Genomic DNA, 22,551 nt, shown 5'->3' on the forward strand with positions numbered 1-22,551 from the left:
TGACACATATTATATGTAATATAATGCAAAGTTGCCGCTGCACATTTGAAAGTGATCAGTATAAACAACAAACTCTCTCATCTGTCCATCTGCCCACACACTTGATCAAATTCAGGGTTACTATGGTGCTGGTGCATGTTGCAGCTAACACTGGCCGATCTAAATGAATTCAAACTTCATTTCTAATAGTCCTAATATATCAGTCCTTATATTTGTAACAGCTCCCACAGTGAAGTTTAAACATTAGCTAAAGAGAGCAATCACCTACAGACTGAAAGTTCACAGAAAAAGACTCAGTGAGTTGGATTCTTAGTCGTTTTTAATAGCATTTATTTAATTATGACACTTGACATCATGAAACATGTTGCCCAGATAAGTAGAAATTCTGTGCTTTGTCTTATAAAACAATAAGCTCTCCACATCAAACAATGATTTACTGACCAAATTATCTTTATGATCCAGGAATAAATGCCCAGGCAACGTTTGACCTCATGGAAAATCCTGGAAAAGTTACTTTATGTTAATGGTGGACAGTACAGGAAGTCACTCTTACCTAAACTATCCTTGGTGTCGTATTCAAGGACACACAGTAGTGATGTCCATGCAAAGCTTCTTGACATTGAGAGAAAAAAACAACAACAACCAGTTTTCAAGCATTGGTAACAATAACCACACCAACTCCTTGTTATAGGCTTTATGGTGCAACTTGTTGCGTCTCTCCCTGGAAACTACAGACAATTTTAAGAGCGAGCCAAAGAGGTTTTTACATGTTGAAAAGATTCACCATTGGGAGGAGAAAAATCAGGGAAAACAGACAGACTAGTACTGACTAATCCACCTCGAAGGATGTGTTACTCACCACTTCCTGTTGGCTCAAATATACAGCATTAAACATAAATGCAGATCAATTTGGCTTTATGACTGTCCTATATTACCAGTCCTTAAAGTCATCCACCACATTTTGAGCAGGAACATGATTTATTTCAGGCAGTTCATCTCTGTTTTTTTTTTTTAGAAGAGCAGCAACCTTTTAAGGCCAGAAACTGATTTTGCAGGAGAATTCCAGCGCTGGTTCGTCCCTGTGAAATGTAGATTCATCCGCTGGGATCTTTACAAGGAAATATTCCCCAGAGTTTCTGAAATACCTACAGATGATCAGAGGCACTGTCGGGGTTCAGAAACCCCTCATGAAGATGTTGAGAGCCATTTATACTTTGTGAGTTTGCGTTCCAGTGTTAGCGTGACGAGTCTGAAATACAGCCGCTCCTCTGGGTTTCCTCCAAAATCCAAAGAATGCCCATTCTGAAATCAGTCATTTTAAGGCAAAGCTGTGATCCTTTTACGAAAAAAATAAAAATGAAATCCTAATGAGACTTTTCTGTTTCTCAGAAACGTGCAGTTCCTCATAAGTGTGTTTTGTTAGTGCCTTGTTAGTTAAGGTGTTTCAGGTTGTTGTGCCTGATAGTGCTCAGTGTGATCGAGTGCCAGTGAGGAGGAATGAGCGTCCATCGGTGCTGCAGACGGTCAAACATGTGCTCTCGTGCAGGTTACTGTCCTGCTGCTGCATCTGAAACACGGCGAACATGTTTAGCATTAGAGGATGAGACACAGAGGCCATAAAGTTCAACAGGAAAATGAATGAAATAAGACCTTTTAACAACCCCATTCCAAAAAGATTGGGATGCTGCGTAAAATGTCAATAAAAATAAATAAAACAAGCTTTTTTTGACATTTGAAGAGGTTTTTAAGCTAATTTCAAGATCACTTTTTATCCCAAAAGTCCCAAATATCACATCTTATTTCAAGAAATCTTTACAAGCCGATTTTCACTAGTTCCATTTGCAGATTTTTTTGCTTATTTCAAGCAAAAACGTCTTGTATTTGTTGGTTTTTTTACTTATTTTTGGAGGGGCATTTTTTCCAGTGCAGTTTAAACAAACTATAATTCAACAGTCATATGATAAAAGCCTTTCTGTTATTTGTTTTCTCTGTTTTCAACGGTTGGGCTTGTAAACAGTTTATCAGGAGCTAGCGGAAGTGAACCTCTGGCTCCATCTAGTGTCTGTTTTTATCAGCGCATGTGATGTTTAGTTTTGATGACCAACCTTTGACCAGGTTCAGCTCCGTCACCTCTTCTGGGTCGTTTCTGGGCTTCGAGGTTCTTCCTGCAGATGGAGAGAGATTGAGATTGTGATTGAACCTTTTCATTAAATGCCAGCCTTAAGTAGAAATCAGCCAGAAAACAAGGGGGACCAGAAACAAACAGTGTGACTTATACATGTATGTTGCAACTGTGCAATTGAAAATCTTTTCTCTCAACATCTTTTACCTCTCAGCTTTAGGTAGGTCAGCATTCCTGCCAGAGGTAGAACCAGCAGTGCAGCCACCAGACCGATGACCCACCAATAAGAGCTTTCCTCTGATGCTCTTTGCTGATCTGCAAAAGGTAACAAACACACACACACACAGACTTCTAAGAAAAAATGCACTCTCCATCCAAAGGTATATTTCTGTTGTAGCATAAACATCCCCAGAAGCAGGGCTAAATCTCACCAGACTTTCAACTATTCTACTCGGCAGCTCAGTCCAGAACCATTTGGATTATTAAGAAAAAACCCATGGAAAGAGCTGAGCATTGAAGCTTTTATTATATACTCCTGTCATAATCTAAAGAAAAATGTTAAACTCTAAAATATTATATGAAATCAGTGTGAAGTCTCTCAGTATACAGATGTCCATTTGAATTGTTTGCTGCCTGCAGTACTGAGAGTTGGTGTTCCTAAAGACTGCTTCAGCAGAGGTTTATAATAACCGTAATCACTTCAAATCCTTCAAACAGACCAGATCCACTTCTGGGTTTCCCTTTGTACTTTCTTAAATACGTATCTGTAATTTAGAGATTCTATAGCAGTCCAACAAGAGTTCAATCATGCAGAGAATTTTCTGATTGTTATTGTGATGCAAGAAAAGCGTAATCCCAAAGGTTTTCTGTCCTTTGAATCTGCTGAGAATCTCAAAGAAAATGAAGCTCCTCATACACTGGAAAAAATGCCCCTCCAAAAATAAGTTAAAAAACAGCAAATAAAAGACGTTTTTGCTTGAAATAAGCAAAATAAATCTGCCAATGGAACTAGTGAAAATCGGCTTGTGAAGATTTCTTGAAATAAGATGTGAAATTTAAGACTTTTGAGATAAAAGTGATCTTGAAATGAGCTTAAAAACCTCTTCAAATGTAAAAAAAAAAAGCTTGTTTCATATGATATGTGACTCAAAACTATTTGTTTTCAAGACTTTTTCATTTAACAAGATATTCCAGATGTATTGTCTTCAAACAAGTCCCTATATCTGGCTGAAATAGCACTTGTTAGGCAGTTGTGTCTTATATTAAGTGTAATGAGATATTTTGACTAGAAATGAGACAAATATTAAGACTTTGATTTTTTTCCAGTGTGCAACAACTGAAGAGGGACGGAGTCTGAATCTGGGCGCTGTGAAAGTTCTCAGATGTTCTACTGATAGCTGGGGTTAAAATTTGTTCAGATCAGTCTCAAACACAGGGTTTTCCTGACCTCTCAAAGTCTTTACGGGATCAGCAGCAGCCACTCAGATCATAGTTTCACATGTACAGCTGAAAAAAGGGGACTCTGGACACCACAGCAGTAAAAACAGAGCGAATCCTTCAACATGTTTGCGCTGTTGGGTTCATGACCTCACCTTCAGGACCGTGGATGGTCACTTCACTGCGTTCGGTGTGTGAGCTGTACGGCACGGAGAACTCGCAGGTGTAGCTGCCCGTGTGCTCCAAGTGTTTGGGGTCCATCAGTCGTAGGGCGCCGTCTCCAAACGGGACCCTGAAGTTGTCCAGCTCCATGTGGTTGTCCCATGGCGGCGTGGAGATGCTGCGCCCCGACCGGCTGTCGTAGGGGATGATGCGGGAAAACTCCTCGCCGTTGGAGAAGGTCCACTGGAGGGAGGGATTGTTCAGGTAAGTAGGAGCACTGCAGGGGATGGTCAGATCTTTCCCTTGAGTTCCTCTTATTTCTGCCAGGGAGCAAAGGTAGCAGCATATTCAGCACATATGAATGAGGAGTTCTTTTACTGGACTGCATTAGCAATAAAACTACACTATTACATTTTTATAACAAATTTGCATGGATCTACCTAATAAAGCTGCCTAAGAAACAAAACCAGGGACGAAAAAGTCTGAATATTTTTTGCAGTGATGCAGGTTCATCAAACCCTTCAGAAAATTGGAAAAAGTGAATGCAAATTCTTTCTTATTTTCATTCATTTTCATTTCTGAGACAGAAACAAATAACCCTCCCGTTGTCTCGCGGGTCAAAAGTGAGCCACTACCATGTTTAGCTGTAGAAAAAATACCTTCAACTATCTTTTTCCACCTTGAAATTTTATGACTTTTCCTAAAGAGACCCCGTCATTAGAAAAAGTCACACTTTATTTTTGTTGATGTTTCCATGTGGGCTGTACACCACTAGGGGACAAAGAATGGGCCTCATGCAAGAAGCGTTCGTACGCACAGATTTGTTCTTAAATCGTCCGTACCAGTGATTTAAGAGAATTTGTGCATTCACCAATCTTTTCGTATTTGACGTTTTCTTTCAGGTACGATGATGGGCCAGTTGATGAGTCTGTCAGGGATGGGGTTCTCATTAAACTCCCAACAGCTGAAAATGAATAAGGAAAGAAAGAGGAGAGAAAATGTTTATTTTACATGTATTTTACATTTATTCTACATATTTTACATGGCCAGCTGCCAAACATGACCAATTAATGAGGTTAGATAAATATGATTCATTCTGGTACAACAAACATTTTTACATTAGTATGACGTTAAGAATTAAGACAGAAAAAAAAAAATCTTTCAAACAAGTGGACGATAATTAGGAAAGCCTGTTTTAGGAAAGATTCTCGTATTTGTTAGTGTTACTGGATATGATTTACCATTCTCAAAATGAAAAACTGCAAGATGATGCATGTCAAAACCTTCATTCCACGTGCACTGGCACGTGCGCGCGCGCACACACACACACACACACACACACACACACACACGTAGCTAGCTAACAACAGTGACGCTTAGCTAGCTAACGACAGTACAGTACAGGTTAGCTAGCTAACGACAGTACAGTACAGGTTAGCTAGCAAACGACAGTACAGTACAGGTTAGCTAGCTAACGACAGTACAGTACAGGTTAGCTAGCTAACGACAGTACAGTACAGGTTAGCTAGCTAACGACAGTACACTACAGGTTAGCTAGCTCAGTGGTTCCCAAACGGTGTGCCGTGGGATTTTGACAGCCATATATCATTATTGCAATATACAACTACACAAAAACAATATTTTTTTAATTTACTATATCAGTACTTTGTATGCACTCATTTCATAATACAGAGGGAAATTCTATACTAAAAACAATTATTTTAAAAATATAAAGGAGCGTGACACATCAAAGGCTGAAGAACAACATTAAGACAGAGAAACACTCTAGCGAGAAAATGGAGCGCTTTCTTGTGCGGAGCAAACGACCAGCCACCAGTCCAGAGACTGCCGAAAGCCCACCACCACCACCACAGGAAAACAAAAGAAGGAAACTGTCAGCAGGCAGTATAATGAAAGCTACCTGTCTCATGGTTTCACTTGGACCGCCGGGGATGCTAACCGCCCTCAGCCTGAGCGCGTCCTCTGTCGGGAGAAGTTAGCTAATGCTATGCAAGGTGTGGGTGTGTGGTTGCTGCAATACAAGCACAATAATACAGAATGATTGGAAATGAAGTACAACTTAAACATAAGAATACACCTGAGCTACATATATCTAACCAAATAACAACTGAAATACAGCTCAAGATTAGTTTGGAATGTAAAGTCAGCATGAATCAATTAAACTTGAATGAGAATAAATCTATGCTTAGATGCAACAAAAGAGGGGCATGCACTGTGACTGATCAATTAACATACAGTATGCAATGTATAAACCAAAGAGATGAGCAATACAGCTACATACACGTTTCAGGCTATAGCTAGTTAGCGGCTAGCCCCACGTTACTCATTTGTGGCTAAATGTTCCCCATATTATACAAACCGATGGCAAAACTACTGCTAAGTCATCAAAGTAGACTCACGGATAAACACAAACATCAACATAGTGTAACACATAAGTAAATCAACATAACTCACGGCTTAATGGACGCACACACCACAGAGATCGTTCAGCCGATGTTTTGCGCTGAACCGATCTGCGTCTTTGTGGTGCATTCAAGGACCTTGGCAGGGTGGGAATTCACATGCGCAGCAATTATTAACAGAAAGAAACACACAGAGACAACCTTTTGTACATCTTCCACGTTGAGAGAAACTTGGCCTTCTTCAAAAGAGCGCGGGATCTGAACCAGAGGCCGTTTGTTGGATTGTGTGAAAGTGTCTGAAAAGGCAATGGAGGCTAGTTACATGCTAGCGGAGCTCATTGCAAAGCAGAAGAAACCTCACACAATAGCGGAGACACTCACCCTCCCCGCTTGCAAAAAAATTGTAGGTGTCATGCTGGGTCCAGATGAGCTATCCAAAGTGCCGTCGTCTGATAACACAATGAAAAGAAGGATCGACGACATGTCAGGAGACATTGAGCAACATTTGACAGAGAAACCACAGGCGAGCGGCAGATTGTCCCTACAACTGCACGCATCTGCTGCCATAAGTGGGGCCGCAGCCCGACTTCTGGCAAACGTCAGATATGTTGATGGTGACTCTATCAAAGAGACTTTTTTTTTCTGGAAAGAAATGGAAAGCCATACAACGGGAGAAGAAATATTCAGGGTTACCGATAAGTATTTAGAAGAGAACAATCTGAGCTGGAATATGTGCGTCAGTCTTTGCGCAGATGGTGCGGCAGGCATGACGGGGAGAGTGAAAGGATTTATTGCTCAGGTGAAAGCACAAAATCCACATATTGTGACAAACCACTGCATTTTGCACCGAGAGGCATTAGTTGCAAAAACCATGCCCCCGGAGTTGACCGAGGTGCTGAATCAGGCTGTGCAGAGGCGGGTGAATTACACTGAAATCTCGCCTCTTCTCCCAGCTGTGCGCCGAGATGGGAGCCGGCCACCAAAGCCTGATCCTCCACACAGAGGTGCGCTGGCTGTCACGGGGGAAAGTCCTATCCCGTCTTTATGAGCTTCGGGAAGAGCTTTTTGAATGTTCACCTGAACACGCTGTCCCACATACGGACAAGCTCGCGGATGAGAGGCGGTGCGCCAGGCTGGCTCACCTTGCGGACATATTTGGACGTCTGAACGAGTTGAACGTCAAGCTTCAGGGCAGGAATGAAAATATTTTATCATCCACAGACAAGATTCTGTGAGGGGTTTATGGGCAAAATGATTCTTTGGGACAGGGCTCCATGGAGATGTTCCCGCTGGCATCAGCTGCGCCACAGGCAGCTATGGAGCGCGCTGTATGTGCCGAACACCTTAAGACCTTAAAAGACAGGTTTGAGCGCTATTTTCCACGTGTGGCTGACATCGAGGACTATGACTGGATCCGAGACCCATTCAACCAGGAATCCTCAACAGAAAAGCTCACTATGAAAGAGAGAGAGAGGAGTGCGCAGAGCTCCGTGTGGACCCCACACTGAAACTCAAATGTAGTGAGCTCCCTCTGGATCAGTTTTGGTTGGCTTCTGCATCGGAGCTTGTCCAACCACGCCATTGAGCAACGGCTTCTTTTCCCCACTACCTGCCTGTGTGAGTTGGCGTTCTCCTCTCTAGTTCACATGAAGAACAACAGGAGGTCGCGGCTCTCGGTTGAACAGGACTTGCGAGTGGCCCTGTCCTCAGTGCCACCGAGGATTAAAGAAACCTGCGCGCCCCGACAGGCACATGTATCTCACTAATTGGAAGTAGGCAAAAATATTTACAATAGCACGTTTCAATGCTGATTACTGAAATGTTACTTTTATCATTTATAGTTCATGGGCAGTGCAGCTTCATTGCATTGGCAGTTCTCTGTGCTGAATTTATGCGTTCTGAGTTTCCTTTGCATAATATTTGATTTTGTAACCTGTCTGGTTTATATGAGTGTGTTGTTGCTTTGATGAAGCCTAATTTGATCAAGTTTCAATTTTTAAAAAATAAATATTTCGTAAATAAACATTTCACGAGTAATATAATTGTCTTTGTCACATTTTTTTGGCATTAGAAAATAATTATGCACATTTACAGATATTTGCACACACACGTGCACACGCACATGCACACACACGTGCACACATATGCACGTGCACAAACACAAATGCACTAGCACGTGCACAAAAACACGTGCACGTTCAAACACACATGCACACGTACGTGCACACAAACATGAACTAGCACGTGCACACACATGCACACGCACGTGCACACACACATGCACACGCACGCGCGCACACACGTGCACACGCACGTGCACACACACACGTGCACACACACACACGTACACTAGCACGTGCACACACACGCGCACGTGCACACACACACATGCACACACACACACACACGTGCACACGCACAGACGTGCACTAGCATGTGCACACACACATGCACACGCTCGTGCACTACCACGTGCACACACATGCACATGCACATGCACACGCACACAAACACACGTGCACTAGCACGTGCACACACACATGCACACGCACACACATGAACACGCACGTGCACTAGCACGTCCACACACGTGCACACACATGCACACGCACGTGCACAAACATGCACTAGCACGTGCACACGAACGTGCTTACACACATGCACACGCAATTGCACGCACGTGCACACACACGTGCACACGCACGTGCACAAACACACATGCACACGCACTTGCACGCACGTGCACACACACGTGCACACGCACGTGCACACAAACAAATGCACTAGCACGTACACACACACGCACGTGCACAAACACACGTGCACTAGCACGTGCACACACAGACGCACGCACACAAACACACGTGCACTAGCACGTGCACACACATGCACACGCACGTGCACACACATGCACACGCACGTGCACACACACATGCACTAGCACGTGCACACGAACGTGCTTACACACATGCACACGCACTTGCACGCAAGTGCACACACACGTGCACACGCACGTGCACAAACACACATGCACTAGCACGTGCACACACACAAATGCACTAGCACGTACACACACATGCACGTGCACAAACACACGTGCACTAGCACGTGCACACGAACGTGCTTACACACATGCACACGCACTTGCACGCAAGTGCACACACACGTGCACACGCACGTGCACAAACACACATGCACTAGCACGTGCACACACACAAATGCACTAGCACGTACACACACATGCACGTGCACAAACACACGTGCACTAGCACGTGCACACGCACGTGCACACACACGCACACGCACAAGCACAGACGTGCACTAGCATGTGCACACACACATGCACACGCTCGTGCACTACCACGTGCACACACATGCACATGCACACGCACACAAACACACGTGCACTAGCACGTGCACACACACATGCACACGCACACACATGAACACGCACGGGCACTAGCACGTCCACACACATGCACACGCACGTGCACACACATGCACACGCACGTGCACACACACATGCACTAGCACGTGCACACAAACAAATGCACTAGCACGTACACACACGCACGTGCACAAACACACGTGCACTAGCACGTGCACACACAGACGCACGCACACAAACACACGTGCACCAGCACGTGCACACACATGCACACGCACACATATGAACACGCACGTGCACTAGCACGTCCACACACATGCACACGCACGCACACACACATGCACACGCATGTGCACACACACATGCACACGCACGCGCGCGCACAAGTGCACACACACGTACACTAGCACGTGCACACGCACGTGCACACACACACGCACACGCACAAGCACAGACGTGCACTAGCATGTGCACACACACATGCACACGCTCGTGCACTACCACGTGCACACACATGCACATGCACACACACACATGCACACGCACACACATGAACACGCATGTGCACTAGCACATCCACACACATGCACACGCACGTGCACACACATGCACACGCACGTGCACACACACATGCACTAGCACGTGCACACGAACGTGCTTACACAAATGCACACGCACTTGCACGCACGTGCACACACACGTGCACACGCACGTGCACACGCACGTGCACAAACACACATGCACTAGCACGTGCACACACACAAATGCACTAGCACGTGCACACACACATGAACACGCACACACATGAACACGCACGTGCACTAGCACGTCCACACACATGCACACGCACGTGCACACACATGCAAACGCACGTGCACACGCACGTGCACACACATGCAAACGCACGTGCACACGCACGTGCACACACACATGCACACGTGCACTAGCACGTGCACACACACATGCACACGTGCACACGCACGTGCACACACACGTGCACACACGCACGTGCACACACACACGTACACTAGCACGTGCACACACACGCGCACGTGCACACACACACATGCACACACACACACATGCACACGTACAAGCACAGACGTGCACTAGCATTTGCACACACACATGCACACGCTCGTGCACTACCACGTGCACACACATGCACATGCACACACAAACATGCACACGCACACAAACACACGTACACTAGCACGTGCACACACGCACACAAACACACGTGCACTAGCACGTGCACACACACATGCACACGCACACAAATGAACAGGCACGTGCACTAGCATGTGCACAAACATGCACACGCACGTGCACTACCACGTGCACACACACATGCACACGCACACACACACACGTGCACTAGCACGTGCACACACACAAATGCACTAGCACACACATACGCACGTGCACAAACACACGCGCACTGGCACGTGCACACACACACATGCACACGCACGTGCACAAACACTAGCACGTGCACACACACGCGCACGTGCACACACACACATGCACACGCACAAGCACAGACGTGCACTAGCATTTGCACACACACATGCACACGCTCGTGCACTACCACGTGCACACACATGCACATGCACACACACACATGCACACGCACACAAACACATGTGCACTAGCACGTGCACACATACATGCACACACATGAACACGCACGTGCACTAGCACGTCCACACACATGCACACGCACGTGCACACACATGCACACGCACGTGCACACGAACGTGATTACACACATGCACACGCACTTGCACGCACGTGCACACGCACGTGCACACACACAAATGCACAAGCACGTGCACACACACGTACACTAGCACGTGCACACACACGCGCACGTGCACACACACATGCACACACACACGTGCACACGCACATGCACACACAGACGTGCACACGCACATGCACACACACAAATGCACTGGCACGTGCACACACACGTGCACACACACGTACACTAGCACGTGCACACACAAGCGCCTGTGCACATACACACATGCACACGCACGTGCACACACATGTGCACACACGTGCACACAAACAAATGCACACACACAAATAAACAAGCACGTGCACACACACGTATACTAGCACGTGCACATAGATAAACACGCATACACATACGCACGTGCACACACGTACACTAGCACGTGCACACACACGCGCACGTGCACACAAACACATGCACACACACGTGCACACGCACATGCACAGACGTGCACTAGCATGTGCACACACACATGCACTAGCATGTGCACACACACATGCACACGCACGTGCACTACCACGTGCACACACATGCACACACACACGTGCACTAGCACGTGCACACACACAAATGCACGAGCACACACATACGCACGTGCACAAACACACGCGCACTAGCAAGTGCACACACAAACATGCACACGCACGTGCACACACACACACATGCACACACATGCACACGCACGTGCACACACACGTGCACTAGCACGTGCACACACATGCACTACCACGTGCACACACATGCACTAGCACGTTCACACATACACGAGGAGTCTATGCCTAAGGAAGGAGGAGTCTCTGTATCAAGGGGAGGAGTCTCTGTTTTAGGGGGAGGGGTCTCTGTATCAGGGGGAGGAGTCTCTGTTTTAGGAGGAGGAGTCTATGTATCAAGGGGTGGAGTCTCTGTCTTAGGGGGAGGAGTCTCTGTTTTAGGGGGAGGGGTCTCTGTCTTAGGGGAGGAGTCTATGTATAAGGGGGAGGAGTCTCTGTCTTAGGGGGAGGAGTCTATGTATCAGGGGGAGGAGTCTATGTATAAGGGGGAGGAGTATCTGTTTTAGGGGAGGAGTCTCTGTTTTAGGGGGAGGGGTCTCTGTATCAGGGGGAGGAGTCTCTGTCTTAGGGGAGGAGTCTCTGTATAAGGGGGAGGAGTCTCTGTCTTAGGGGGTGGAGTCTATGTATCAAGGGGTGGAGTCTCTGTCTTAGGGGAGGAGTCTCTGTTTTAGGGGGAGGGGTCTCTGTATCAGGGGGAGGAGTCTCTGTCTTAGGGGAGGAGTCTATGTATAAGGGGGAGGAGTCTCTGTCTTAGGGGTTGGAGTCTATGTATCAAGGGGTGGAGTCTCTGTCTTAGGGGAGGAGTCTCTGTTTTAGGGGGAGGGGTCTCTGTATCAGGGGGAGGAGTCTCTGTCATGGGGAGGAGTCTCTGTTTTAGGTGTGGAGCCTCTGTCTTAGGGGGAGGAGTCTCTGTCTTGGGGGAGGAGTCTTAGGGGGAGGAGTCTCTGCCTAAGGAGGGAGGAGTCTCTGTATAAGGGGGAGGAGTCTCTGTCTTAGGGGAGGAGTCTTTGTATAAGGGGGAGGAGTGTATGTATCAGGGGGAGGAGTCTCTGTATCAGGGGGAGGAGTCTCTGTCTTAGGGGAGGAGTCTATGTATAAGGGGGGAGGAGTCTCTGTCATGGGGTGGAGTCTCTGTATCAGGGGGAGGAGTCTCTGTCTTAGGGGAGGAGTCTTTTTATCGGGGGAGGAGTCTCTGTTTTAGGGGAGGAGTCTTTTTATCGGGGGAGGAGTCTCTGTTTTAGGGGAGGAGTCTCTGTCTTAGGGGGAGGAGTCTTTTTTATCGGGGGAGGAGTTTATGTATAAGGGGGAGGAGTCTCTGTCTTAGGGGAGGAGTCTCTGTCTTAGGGGGAGGAGTCTATGTATCAGGGGGAGGAGTCTCTGTCTTAGGGGAGGAGTCTCTGTTTTAGGGGGAGGGGTCTCTGTATCAGGGGGAGGAGTCTCTGTATCAGGGGGAGGAGTATTAGGGGGAGGAGTCTCTGTATCAGGGGGAGGAGTCTCTGTCTTAGGGGTGGAGTCTCTGTCTTAGGGGGAGGAGTCTATGTATCAGGGGGAGGAGTCTCTGTCATAGGGGGAGGAGTCTCTGTATCAGGGGGAGGAGTCTCTGTCTTAGGGGGAGGAGTCTATGTATCAAGGGGTGGAGTCTCTGTCTTAGGGGGAGGAGTCTATGTATCAGGGGGAGGAGTCTCTGTTTTAGGAGGAGGAGTCTATGTATCAAGGGGTGGAGTCTCTGTTTTAGGGGAGGAGTCTCTGTATCAGGGGGGGAGTCTCTGTATCAGGGGCAGGAGTCTCTGTTTTAGGGGGAGGAGTCTCTGTATCAGGGGGGGAGTCTCTGTATCAGGGGAGGAGTCTCTGTCTTAGGGGAGGAGTCTCTGTATCAGGGGGAGGAGTCTCTTTATCAAGGGGTGGAGTCTCTGAAAATGGGGAGGAGTCTCTGTATCAGGGGGAGGAGTCTGTTTTAGGGGAGGAGTCTCTGTATCAGGGGGAGGAGTCTATGTCTTAGGGGAGGAGTCTCTGTCTTAGGGGGAGGAGTCTCTGTATCAGGGGGAGGAGTCTATGTATAAGGGGGAGGAGTCTCTGTATCAGGGGGAGGAGTCTCTGTATCAGGGGGAGGAGTCTCTGTTTTAGGGGAGGAGTCTCTGTATCAGGGGGAGGAGTCTATGTCTTAGGGGAGGAGTCTCTGTCTTAGGGGGAGGAGTCTATGTATAAGGGGGAGGAGTCTCTGTCTTAGGGGAGGAGTCTCTGTCTTAGGGGGAGGAGTCTATGTATCAGGGGGAGGAGTCTCTGTCTTAGGGGAGGAGTCTCTGTTTTAGGGGGAGGGGTCTCTGTATCAGGGGGAGGAGTCTCTGTATCAGGGGGAGGAGTATTAGGGGGAGGAGTCTCTGTATCAGGGGGAGGAGTCTCTGTCTTAGGGGTGGAGTCTCTGTCTTAGGGGGAGGAGTCTATGTATCAGGGGGAGGAGTCTCTGTCATAGGCGGAGGAGTCTCTGTATCAGGGGGAGGAGTCTCTGTCTTAGGGGGAGGAGTCTATGTATCAAGGGGTGGAGTCTCTGTCTTAGGGGGAGGAGTCTATGTATCAGGGGGAGGAGTCTCTGTTTTAGGAGGAGGAGTCTATGTATCAAGGGGTGGAGTCTCTGTTTTAGGGGAGGAGTTTCTGTATCAGGGGGGGAGTCTCTGTATCAGGGGAGGAGTCTCTGTATCAGGGGGAGGAGTCTCTGTCTTAGGGGAGGAGTCTCTGTATCAGGGGGAGGAGTCTCTTTATCAAGGGGTGGAGTCTCTGAAAATGGGGAGGAGTCTCTGTATCAGGGGGAGGAGTCTCTGTCATGGGGTGGAGTCTCTTTATCAGGGGGAGGAGTCTCTGTCTTAGGGGAGGAGTCTATGTATCAGGGGGAGGAGTCTCTGTTTTAGGGGGAGGAGTCTCTGTTTTAGGGGAGGAGTCTTTTTTATCGGGGGAGGAGTCTGTCTTAGGGGGAGGAGTCTATGTATCAGAAGGGGGGAGTCTCTGTCTTAGGGGAGGAGTCTCTGTTTTAGGGGGAGGGGTCTCTGTATCAGGGGGAGGAGTCTCTGTCTTAGGGGAGGAGTCTATGTATAAGGGGGAGGAGTCTCTGTCTTAGGGGGTGGAGTCTATGTATCAAGGGGTGGAGTCTCTGTCTTAGGGGAGGAGTCTCTGTTTTAGGGGGAGGGGTCTCTGTATCAGGGGGAGGAGTCTCTGTCATGGGGAGGAGTCTCTGTTTTAGGTGTGGAGCCTCTGTCTTAGGGGGAGGAGTCTCTGTCTTGGGGGAGGAGTCTTAGGGGGAGGAGTCTCTGCCTAAGGAGGGAGGAGTCTCTGTATAAGGGGGAGGAGTCTCTGTCTTAGGGGAGGAGTCTTTGTATAAGGGGGAGGAGTGTATGTATCAGGGGGAGGAGTCTTTGTATAAGGGGGAGGAGTCTCTGTATAAGGGGGAGGAGTCTCTGTCTTAGGGGAGGAGTCTTTGTATAAGGGGGAGGAGTGTATGTATCAGGGGAGGAGTCTCTGTCTTAGGGGAGGAGTCTCTGTATCAGGGGCAGGAGTCTCTTTATCAAGGGGTGGAGTCTCTGAAAATGGGGAGGAGTCTCTGTATCAGGGGGAGGAGTCTCTGTTTTAGGGGAGGAGTCTCTGTATCAGGGGGAGGAGTCTATGTCTTAGGGGAGGAGTCTCTGTCTTAGGGGGAGGAGTCTATGTATAAGGGGGAGGAGTCTCTGTATCAGGGGGAGGAGTCTCTGTATCAGGGGGAGGAGTCTCTGTTTTAGGGGAGGAGTCTCTGTATCAGGGGGAGGAGTCTATGTCTTAGGGGAGGAGTCTCTGTCTTAGGGGGAGGAGTCTATGTATAAGGGGGAGGAGTCTCTGTATCAGGGGGAGGGGTCTCTGTTTTAGGGGAGGAGTCTCTGTATCAGGGGGAGGAGTCTTTGTCTTAGGGGAGGAGTCTCTGTATCAGGGGGAGGAGTCTATGTATCAGGGGGAGGAGTCTCTGTATCAGGGGGAGGAGTCTCTGTATCAGGGGGAGGAGTCTCTGTATCAGGGGGAGGAGTCTCTGTCTTAGGGGAGGAGTCTCTGTATCAGGGGGAGGAGTCTATGTAAAAGGGGGAGGAGTCTCTGTCTTAGGGGAGGAGTCTCTGTCTTAGGGGGAGGAGTCTATGTATCAAGGGGAGGAGTCTCTGTTTTAGGGGAGGAGTCTCTGTATCAGGGGGAGGAGTCTCTGTATCAGGGGGAGGAGTCTGTCACATGTGTGTGCACGTGCACATTTACACATGCACATGCACAAACACACACACACACACACACACGCATACGCACGTGCACACACACAAACGCACACTTAGACACGTCTCTTCTGTAGTTCAAACTCCTTTGTCCTTCATATGTATCCTTTCGAAGTAGGTTCCACGCATAAAGCCCTTTAAATGACCTTTTTGGAGAAAGAAACATAGGAATAGCCTTCTTTTGCGGAGTTAAGACGAAATACGGATTTTTGCTATAAAAGGAATTCCTTCAGTCAAAACAAGTTCAAAGTCCTTTGTCCTTCATATGTATCCATTCGAAGTAGGTTCCACGCATAAAGCCCTTTAAATGACCTTTTTGGAGAAAGAAACACAGGAATAGCCTTCTTTTGCGGAGTTAAGACGAAATACGGATTTTTGCTATAAAAGGAATTCCTTCAGTCAAAACAAGTTCAAAGTCCTTTGTCCTTCATATGTATCCATTCGAAGTAGGTTCCACGCACAAAGCCCTTTAAATGACCTTTTTGGAGAAAGAAACACAGGAATAGCCTTCTTTTGCGGAGTTAAGACGAAATACGGATTTTTGCTATAAAAGGAATTCCTTCAGTCAAAACAAGTTCAAACTCAATTTGAAATTTCAAATTTCAAATAATGTCATGTAAATCGAAATATAATGTTAATACATAAAAAGCTTGTTGCATAGTTTGCAAGTTTAAACACTCACCTGGCAGGCCCCTAACTCTAACCCTAACCCCAGCCTTAACCCTAACCCTAACTCTAACCCCAGCCTTAACCCTAACCCTAACTCTAACTCTAACCCTAACTCTAACCCTAACCCTAACCCTAACCCTAACCCCAGCCTTAACCCCAGCCTTAACCCTAACCCTAACCGGTCCCATATATATTTACATGATCAATTAATTAATAGCTTAAACCTCATTTTATAACGTTTTGTTTCATTATTGACATTGTTAAGCCCTTATGATGAGTAAAAATGCTGCATGACAATGCTTTATAAATCAAAGTTTTATTACAACCAGTTCAATGATCACAAAATAGCACCACTTCCACAAAAACAACTTCAGATCAGTTCAACAGTTAGAAATACCAACAGCCACCACAACACGAAACAGTATCAAAGCAGCTTCATCACCAAAAAAAAGAGGGGGGGGGGGGGGCACCATACAGTGATCCAATACGGCGCTATTAATGAAAGTATGAAACTCTGAAGGATAAAAAACATGTCAACCACTCGAGAGGAAGAACTGACTGTGTTAAGCCACTCAAAGAGCGTTGAGAAACACCAGCTGTTTGAGCTTGGAGGGAGAGGGAGAGGGAGAGAAAGAGAGGGAGAGGGAGAGAAAGGAGAGGGGGGGGGGAGAGAAAGGAGAGGGGGAGAAAGGAGAGGAGAGGAGAGGAGAGGAGAGGAGGAAGAAGAGGAGGAGGAGAGGAGAAAAAAAAGAGGGGGAGAGCGAGAAAGAGAAAGAGGAGAAAAAAAGAGGGAGAGGAGGAGGAAGAAAGAAAGAGATTCGGAGCGAGATGTAGCGATTTGCCGAGACGAAGTGGAGGCACATTACGCTACATCCCGCGAAGGGACACGCCCCCGCGCGTGCGGCAGGGTCTTCGCCAGCCGCTCGCTCTATTTATGTCCCTCTGAGCTCGCGCCCCTCTGACTCACGGTTGCGCCAGCAGAGCGGGAAAAGGCTTCAAACTGCCTTTTTCATTCACACACAACAGCTCTGCCCCGGCTGGCTGGGAAGTCCTCGCTGGGGCTGCTGCTGCTGCTGCTGCCGCTGCTTCACCTCCTTCGGCTTTTCCTCTGCCACACACAGGCATGATGGGAAATGTAGTCTCTTCTTCTCTTCTTTACAATTGAATTAAGTAAGGTAAGATTTTCCCCCCATCTGTACAAGTCATTTGCATTTTAAAATAATGAACTAACATTCAGTCAGGTATTTATACAACAACCAAGTCACACTGTAAGAGAATTTAAACTGAGTTTGTCCATTGTCTTGCAGCTCTTGATTTGAGAATTGTGATGATTGGAAAAACTGCTGTGGGCAAAAGTGCAGTTGGAAACACCATTCTTGGAGAAACGAAATTCAAATCTAGTCCCGCTGCAAGTTCAGTGACAGAAGCCTGTGAAAAAGGAGTCGCTCTCTGGGGTAACAGAGTAGTTAGTGTGGTTGACACGCCAGGGATCCCGGACACTTCCAAAACGGCAGATTTCATAAAAAGAGAAATAGTGAAATGTGTCAAAGTCTCCTGTCCTGGTCCACATGTCTTCCTGCTGGTGATCCAAGTTGGCCGATTCACCAAAGAAGAGAAGAACTCTGTGGAAGCACTACAGGAGCTGTTTGCTCCAAAAGCCAACCAGTTCATGATTGTGCTGTTTACCCGTGCTGGTGATCTTGGAACCATGACCATACAGGAATATGTACGTGAAGGTGACCCGGGGCTTCAACGAGTTATCCAACGTTGTGGCGGAAGGTTCCTAGTCTTTGACAACATGAGCAAGGACAGAAAACAGGTAACGCAACTTCTGGAGATGGTCGACAACGTGGTGGCAGCAAACGGGGGGACACATTACACAGATGCAATGTATAAAGAGGTAGAGTTAGCTCAGAAAATGGGGCGAGGTGACATGGATGAAGAATTCATGATGGCTCTGATCCAACGCATCTTACTTTTTCATTTGATTCTTGCAAGAGAATAAATGACCACGGTGGATTGTCTAGACTCATAATCAAGACCTAGAAAGATTTTGTTTGCTACCTTTGTAAGCAAACAGAGGAGGTTCGGCAAAGTTAGAACACACTGTGTAGACAGAGGGGGAGTACAGCATTGCTTCAAATAATTTATTAGTCAAAATTGAGGAAACCTTAAGCTGTTGATTGTTATGGGGGAAATATGTGGTTTCTATTATACTGAGAGTGTGATATGCTGATAATAAAACATAGTTTAGTTCTGGTAGATATAATGTTAATTTGATAAGAAGCCAATAATCATGGCGGTTTCTGGTATTTTATAATCGTGGTATTCAATATGTTAGGATTTAGCTTTGTGGTGTAGAAAATGACTTATTGATAGAATGTATTCCTTACAAAGTAATACATGATGATGGTGATAGAAAAGTATTTACTATTAATGTTTCTTGTTATTAAATTGAACTGACAAAGTCACAAAAGCAATTAGATTTGATCTAACTGTCTTTCTTTTCCCATATGTTGTAATTTTATCATCCATTCAGCAATAAGAGTAACTGTAAAACTACACGTGTGTAATATGTAGATGCAAGTGATGTCTAAGCTAGCAGCCTTTTTAATACGTTGGCTCTGAGCAATTTAAATAATGATCCTTTTTTAAAAAAGTTAGCGAATGCTGTGGCAGACGTCACAAACTTTCACCGGGAAGGAAGCGACCAGAAGTGTCTCCTCCATAGTGATTTATCCACCTCACATTACTGAGCTTCATCCAACCAACTTAGAGGAGAAGATTTGTGCTTAGCATTGCATTTGAAAATCCTTCAATTTAAAAGACCTTTTAAAGATCAATAAGATAAAATAAGTTTTTTTAAATATTGCATGATAAACTACAGAGAGTATTTTATGAACGCACTTGCATGCACATATACACAGCACAGTGGGATTAAACTGATTTGGTTGTTTTAGCTGAGAAACATGTTTATTTTGTTGTACTCATGATTCTGTGATTATTAAAGTCATGTCTGATTTACCTGCTTGTTCTTTACCTTTAAACGAAATAAATGTGAGTGAATATTCAGCTCTCCTACTTCATTTTCTTTATTTGCAATAAGACACATCATTGCACTTGTTCATCAGAGAAATCAGTTGAACATCATGAATCAATTAACTGTTTTGTTTAGAGAACTTTGACATAAACACAGTTATGCTTTACTTTATGGGTATTTATTAATAATATATTTTGAATTAAATCTTAAGAGCATTATTTAAAAAAGATCTCTCATAAATTTAATTGTTTTATGTATCATTGTCTTTCACAATATCATCTACACACTCAAAAAAAAGATCTGGCTGCCAGTCCAGGGTCACACTCACACTCACTCCCAGGAAGCCAGAGAACCCACGCTTACACGGGGAGAACATGCAAACTCCACACAGAAAGGTCCGAGCTGGGAATCAAACCTTTCTGTGGCTTTTGTTTGTTCTGTTTGAAAACCCTTATTATTGAAATATCAAAGCCACTGCTGCCATCTACTGGCTAACAAAACATTGACATGAAAAAGGCAGAAAAAATCTCAGCAGGTGATTTTGTTATTTAGAAAAGCATCTCCATTATTAATCTGATTATTATTAAATAATAATAATAATCGTAATAACACAAGCAAACTATCATAAAACAAATACAAACAATCTTAACCTAAAAGTGCCAAAGGTATGACATCATCTTGAAGTACAATTGAATTAATAAGATTTTTGTGTCGCAAACGGTTTATTGTTTTGATGTTTACAATTTACTATCGGCAAACAACTATTTCATAAACATTCTTTATAAACAATAATGTAATATTTTGTAATATATGTAATATAATGCAAAGTTGCCGCTGCACATTTGAAAGTGATCAGTATAAACAACAAACTCTCTCATCTGTCCATCTGCCCACACACTTGATCAAATTCAGGGTTACTATGGTGCTGGTGCATGTTGCAGCTAACACTGGCCGATCTAAATGAATTCAAACTTCATTTCTAATAGTCCTAATATATCAGTCCTTATATTTGTAACAGCTCCCACAGTGAAGTTTAAACATTAGCTAAAGAGAGCAATCACCTACAGACTGAGAGTTCACAGAAAAAGACTCAGTAAGTTGGATTCTTAGTCGTTTTTAATAGCATTTATTTAATTATGACACTTGACATCATGAAACAGGCTGCCCAGATGAGTAGAAATTCTGTGCTTTGTCTTATAAAACAATAAGCTCTCCACATCAAACAATGATTTACTGATCAAATTATCTTTATGATCCAGGAATAAATGCCCAGGCAACGTTTGACCTCATGGAAAATCCTGGAAAAGTTCATTTATGTTAATGGTGGACAGTACAGGAAGTCACTCTTACCTAAACTATCCTTGGTGTCGTATTCAAGGACACACAGTAGTGATGTCCATGCAAAGCTTCTTGACATTGAGAGAAAAAAACAACAACAACCAGTTTTCAAGCATTGGTAACAATAACCACACCAACTCCTTGTTATAGGCTTTATGGTGCAACTTGTTGCGTCTCTCCCTGGAAACTACAGACAATTTTAAGAGCGAGCCAAAGAGGTTTTTACATGTTGAAAAGATTCACCATTGGGAGGAGAAAAATCAGGGAAAACAGACAGACTAGTACTGACTAATCCACCTCGAAGGATGTGTTACTCACCACTTCCTGTTGGCTCAAATATACAGCATTAAACATAAATGCAGATCAATTTGGCTTTATGACTGTCCTATATTACCAGTCCTTAAAGTCATCCACCACATTTTGAGCAGGAACATGATTTATTTCAGGCAGTTCATCTCTGTTTTTTTTTTTTAGAAGAGCAGCAACCTTTTAAGGCCAGAAACTGATTTTGCAGGAGAATTCCAGCGCTGGTTCGTCCCTGTGAAATGTAGATTCATCCGCTGGGATCTTTACAAGGAAATATTCCCCAGAGTTTCTGAAATACCTACAGATGATCAGAGGCACTGTCGGGGTTCAGAAACCCCTCATGAAGATGTTGAGAGCCATTTATACTTTGTGAGTTTGCGTTCCAGTGTTAGCGTGACGAGTCTGAAATACAGCCGCTCCTCTGGGTTTCCTCCAAAATCCAAAGAATGCCCATTCTGAAATCAGTCATTTTAAGGCAAAGCTGTGATCCTTTTACGAAAAAAATAAAAATGAAATCCTAATGAGACTTTTCTGTTTCTCAGAAACGTGCAGTTCCTCATAAGTGTGTTTTGTTAGTGCCTTGTTAGTTAAGGTGTTTCAGGTTGTTGTGCCTGATAGTGCTCAGTGTGATCGAGTGCCAGTGAGGAGGAATGAGCGTCCATCGGTGCTGCAGACGGTCAAACATGTGCTCTCGTGCAGGTTACTGTCCTGCTGCTGCATCTGAAACACGGCGAACATGTTTAGCATTAGAGGATGAGACACAGAGGCCATAAAGTTCAACAGGAAAATGAATGAAATAAGACCTTTTAACAACCCGATTCCAAAAAGATTGGGATGCTGCGTAAAATGTCAATAAAAATAAATAAAACAAGCTTTTTTTGACATTTGAAGAGGTTTTTAAGCTAATTTCAAGATCACTTTTTATCCCAAAAGTCCCAAATATCACATCTTATTTCAAGAAATCTTTACAAGCCGATTTTCACTAGTTCCATTTGCAGATTTTTTTGCTTATTTCAAGCAAAAACGTCTTGTATTTG

General features: G+C 45.4%; 1 protein-coding gene across 1 annotated transcript; it reads left to right on the plus strand.

Annotated features, from left to right (window-relative positions):
- Positions 1–7,015: 7,015 nt before the first annotated feature.
- LOC142370475 (GTPase IMAP family member 7-like) lies at positions 7,016–18,835 on the plus strand. Its single transcript, XM_075453051.1, has 2 exons — positions 7,016–7,148; positions 18,138–18,835. Exons 1-2 carry the CDS (start codon positions 7,016–7,018, stop codon positions 18,833–18,835), a joined length of 831 nt encoding a protein of 276 aa, XP_075309166.1.
- Positions 18,836–22,551: the final 3,716 nt, after the last annotated feature.

This window comes from Odontesthes bonariensis, chromosome 20, assembly GCF_027942865.1.
Source record: "Odontesthes bonariensis isolate fOdoBon6 chromosome 20, fOdoBon6.hap1, whole genome shotgun sequence".
Taxonomy (NCBI): Eukaryota; Metazoa; Chordata; class Actinopteri; order Atheriniformes; family Atherinopsidae; genus Odontesthes; species Odontesthes bonariensis.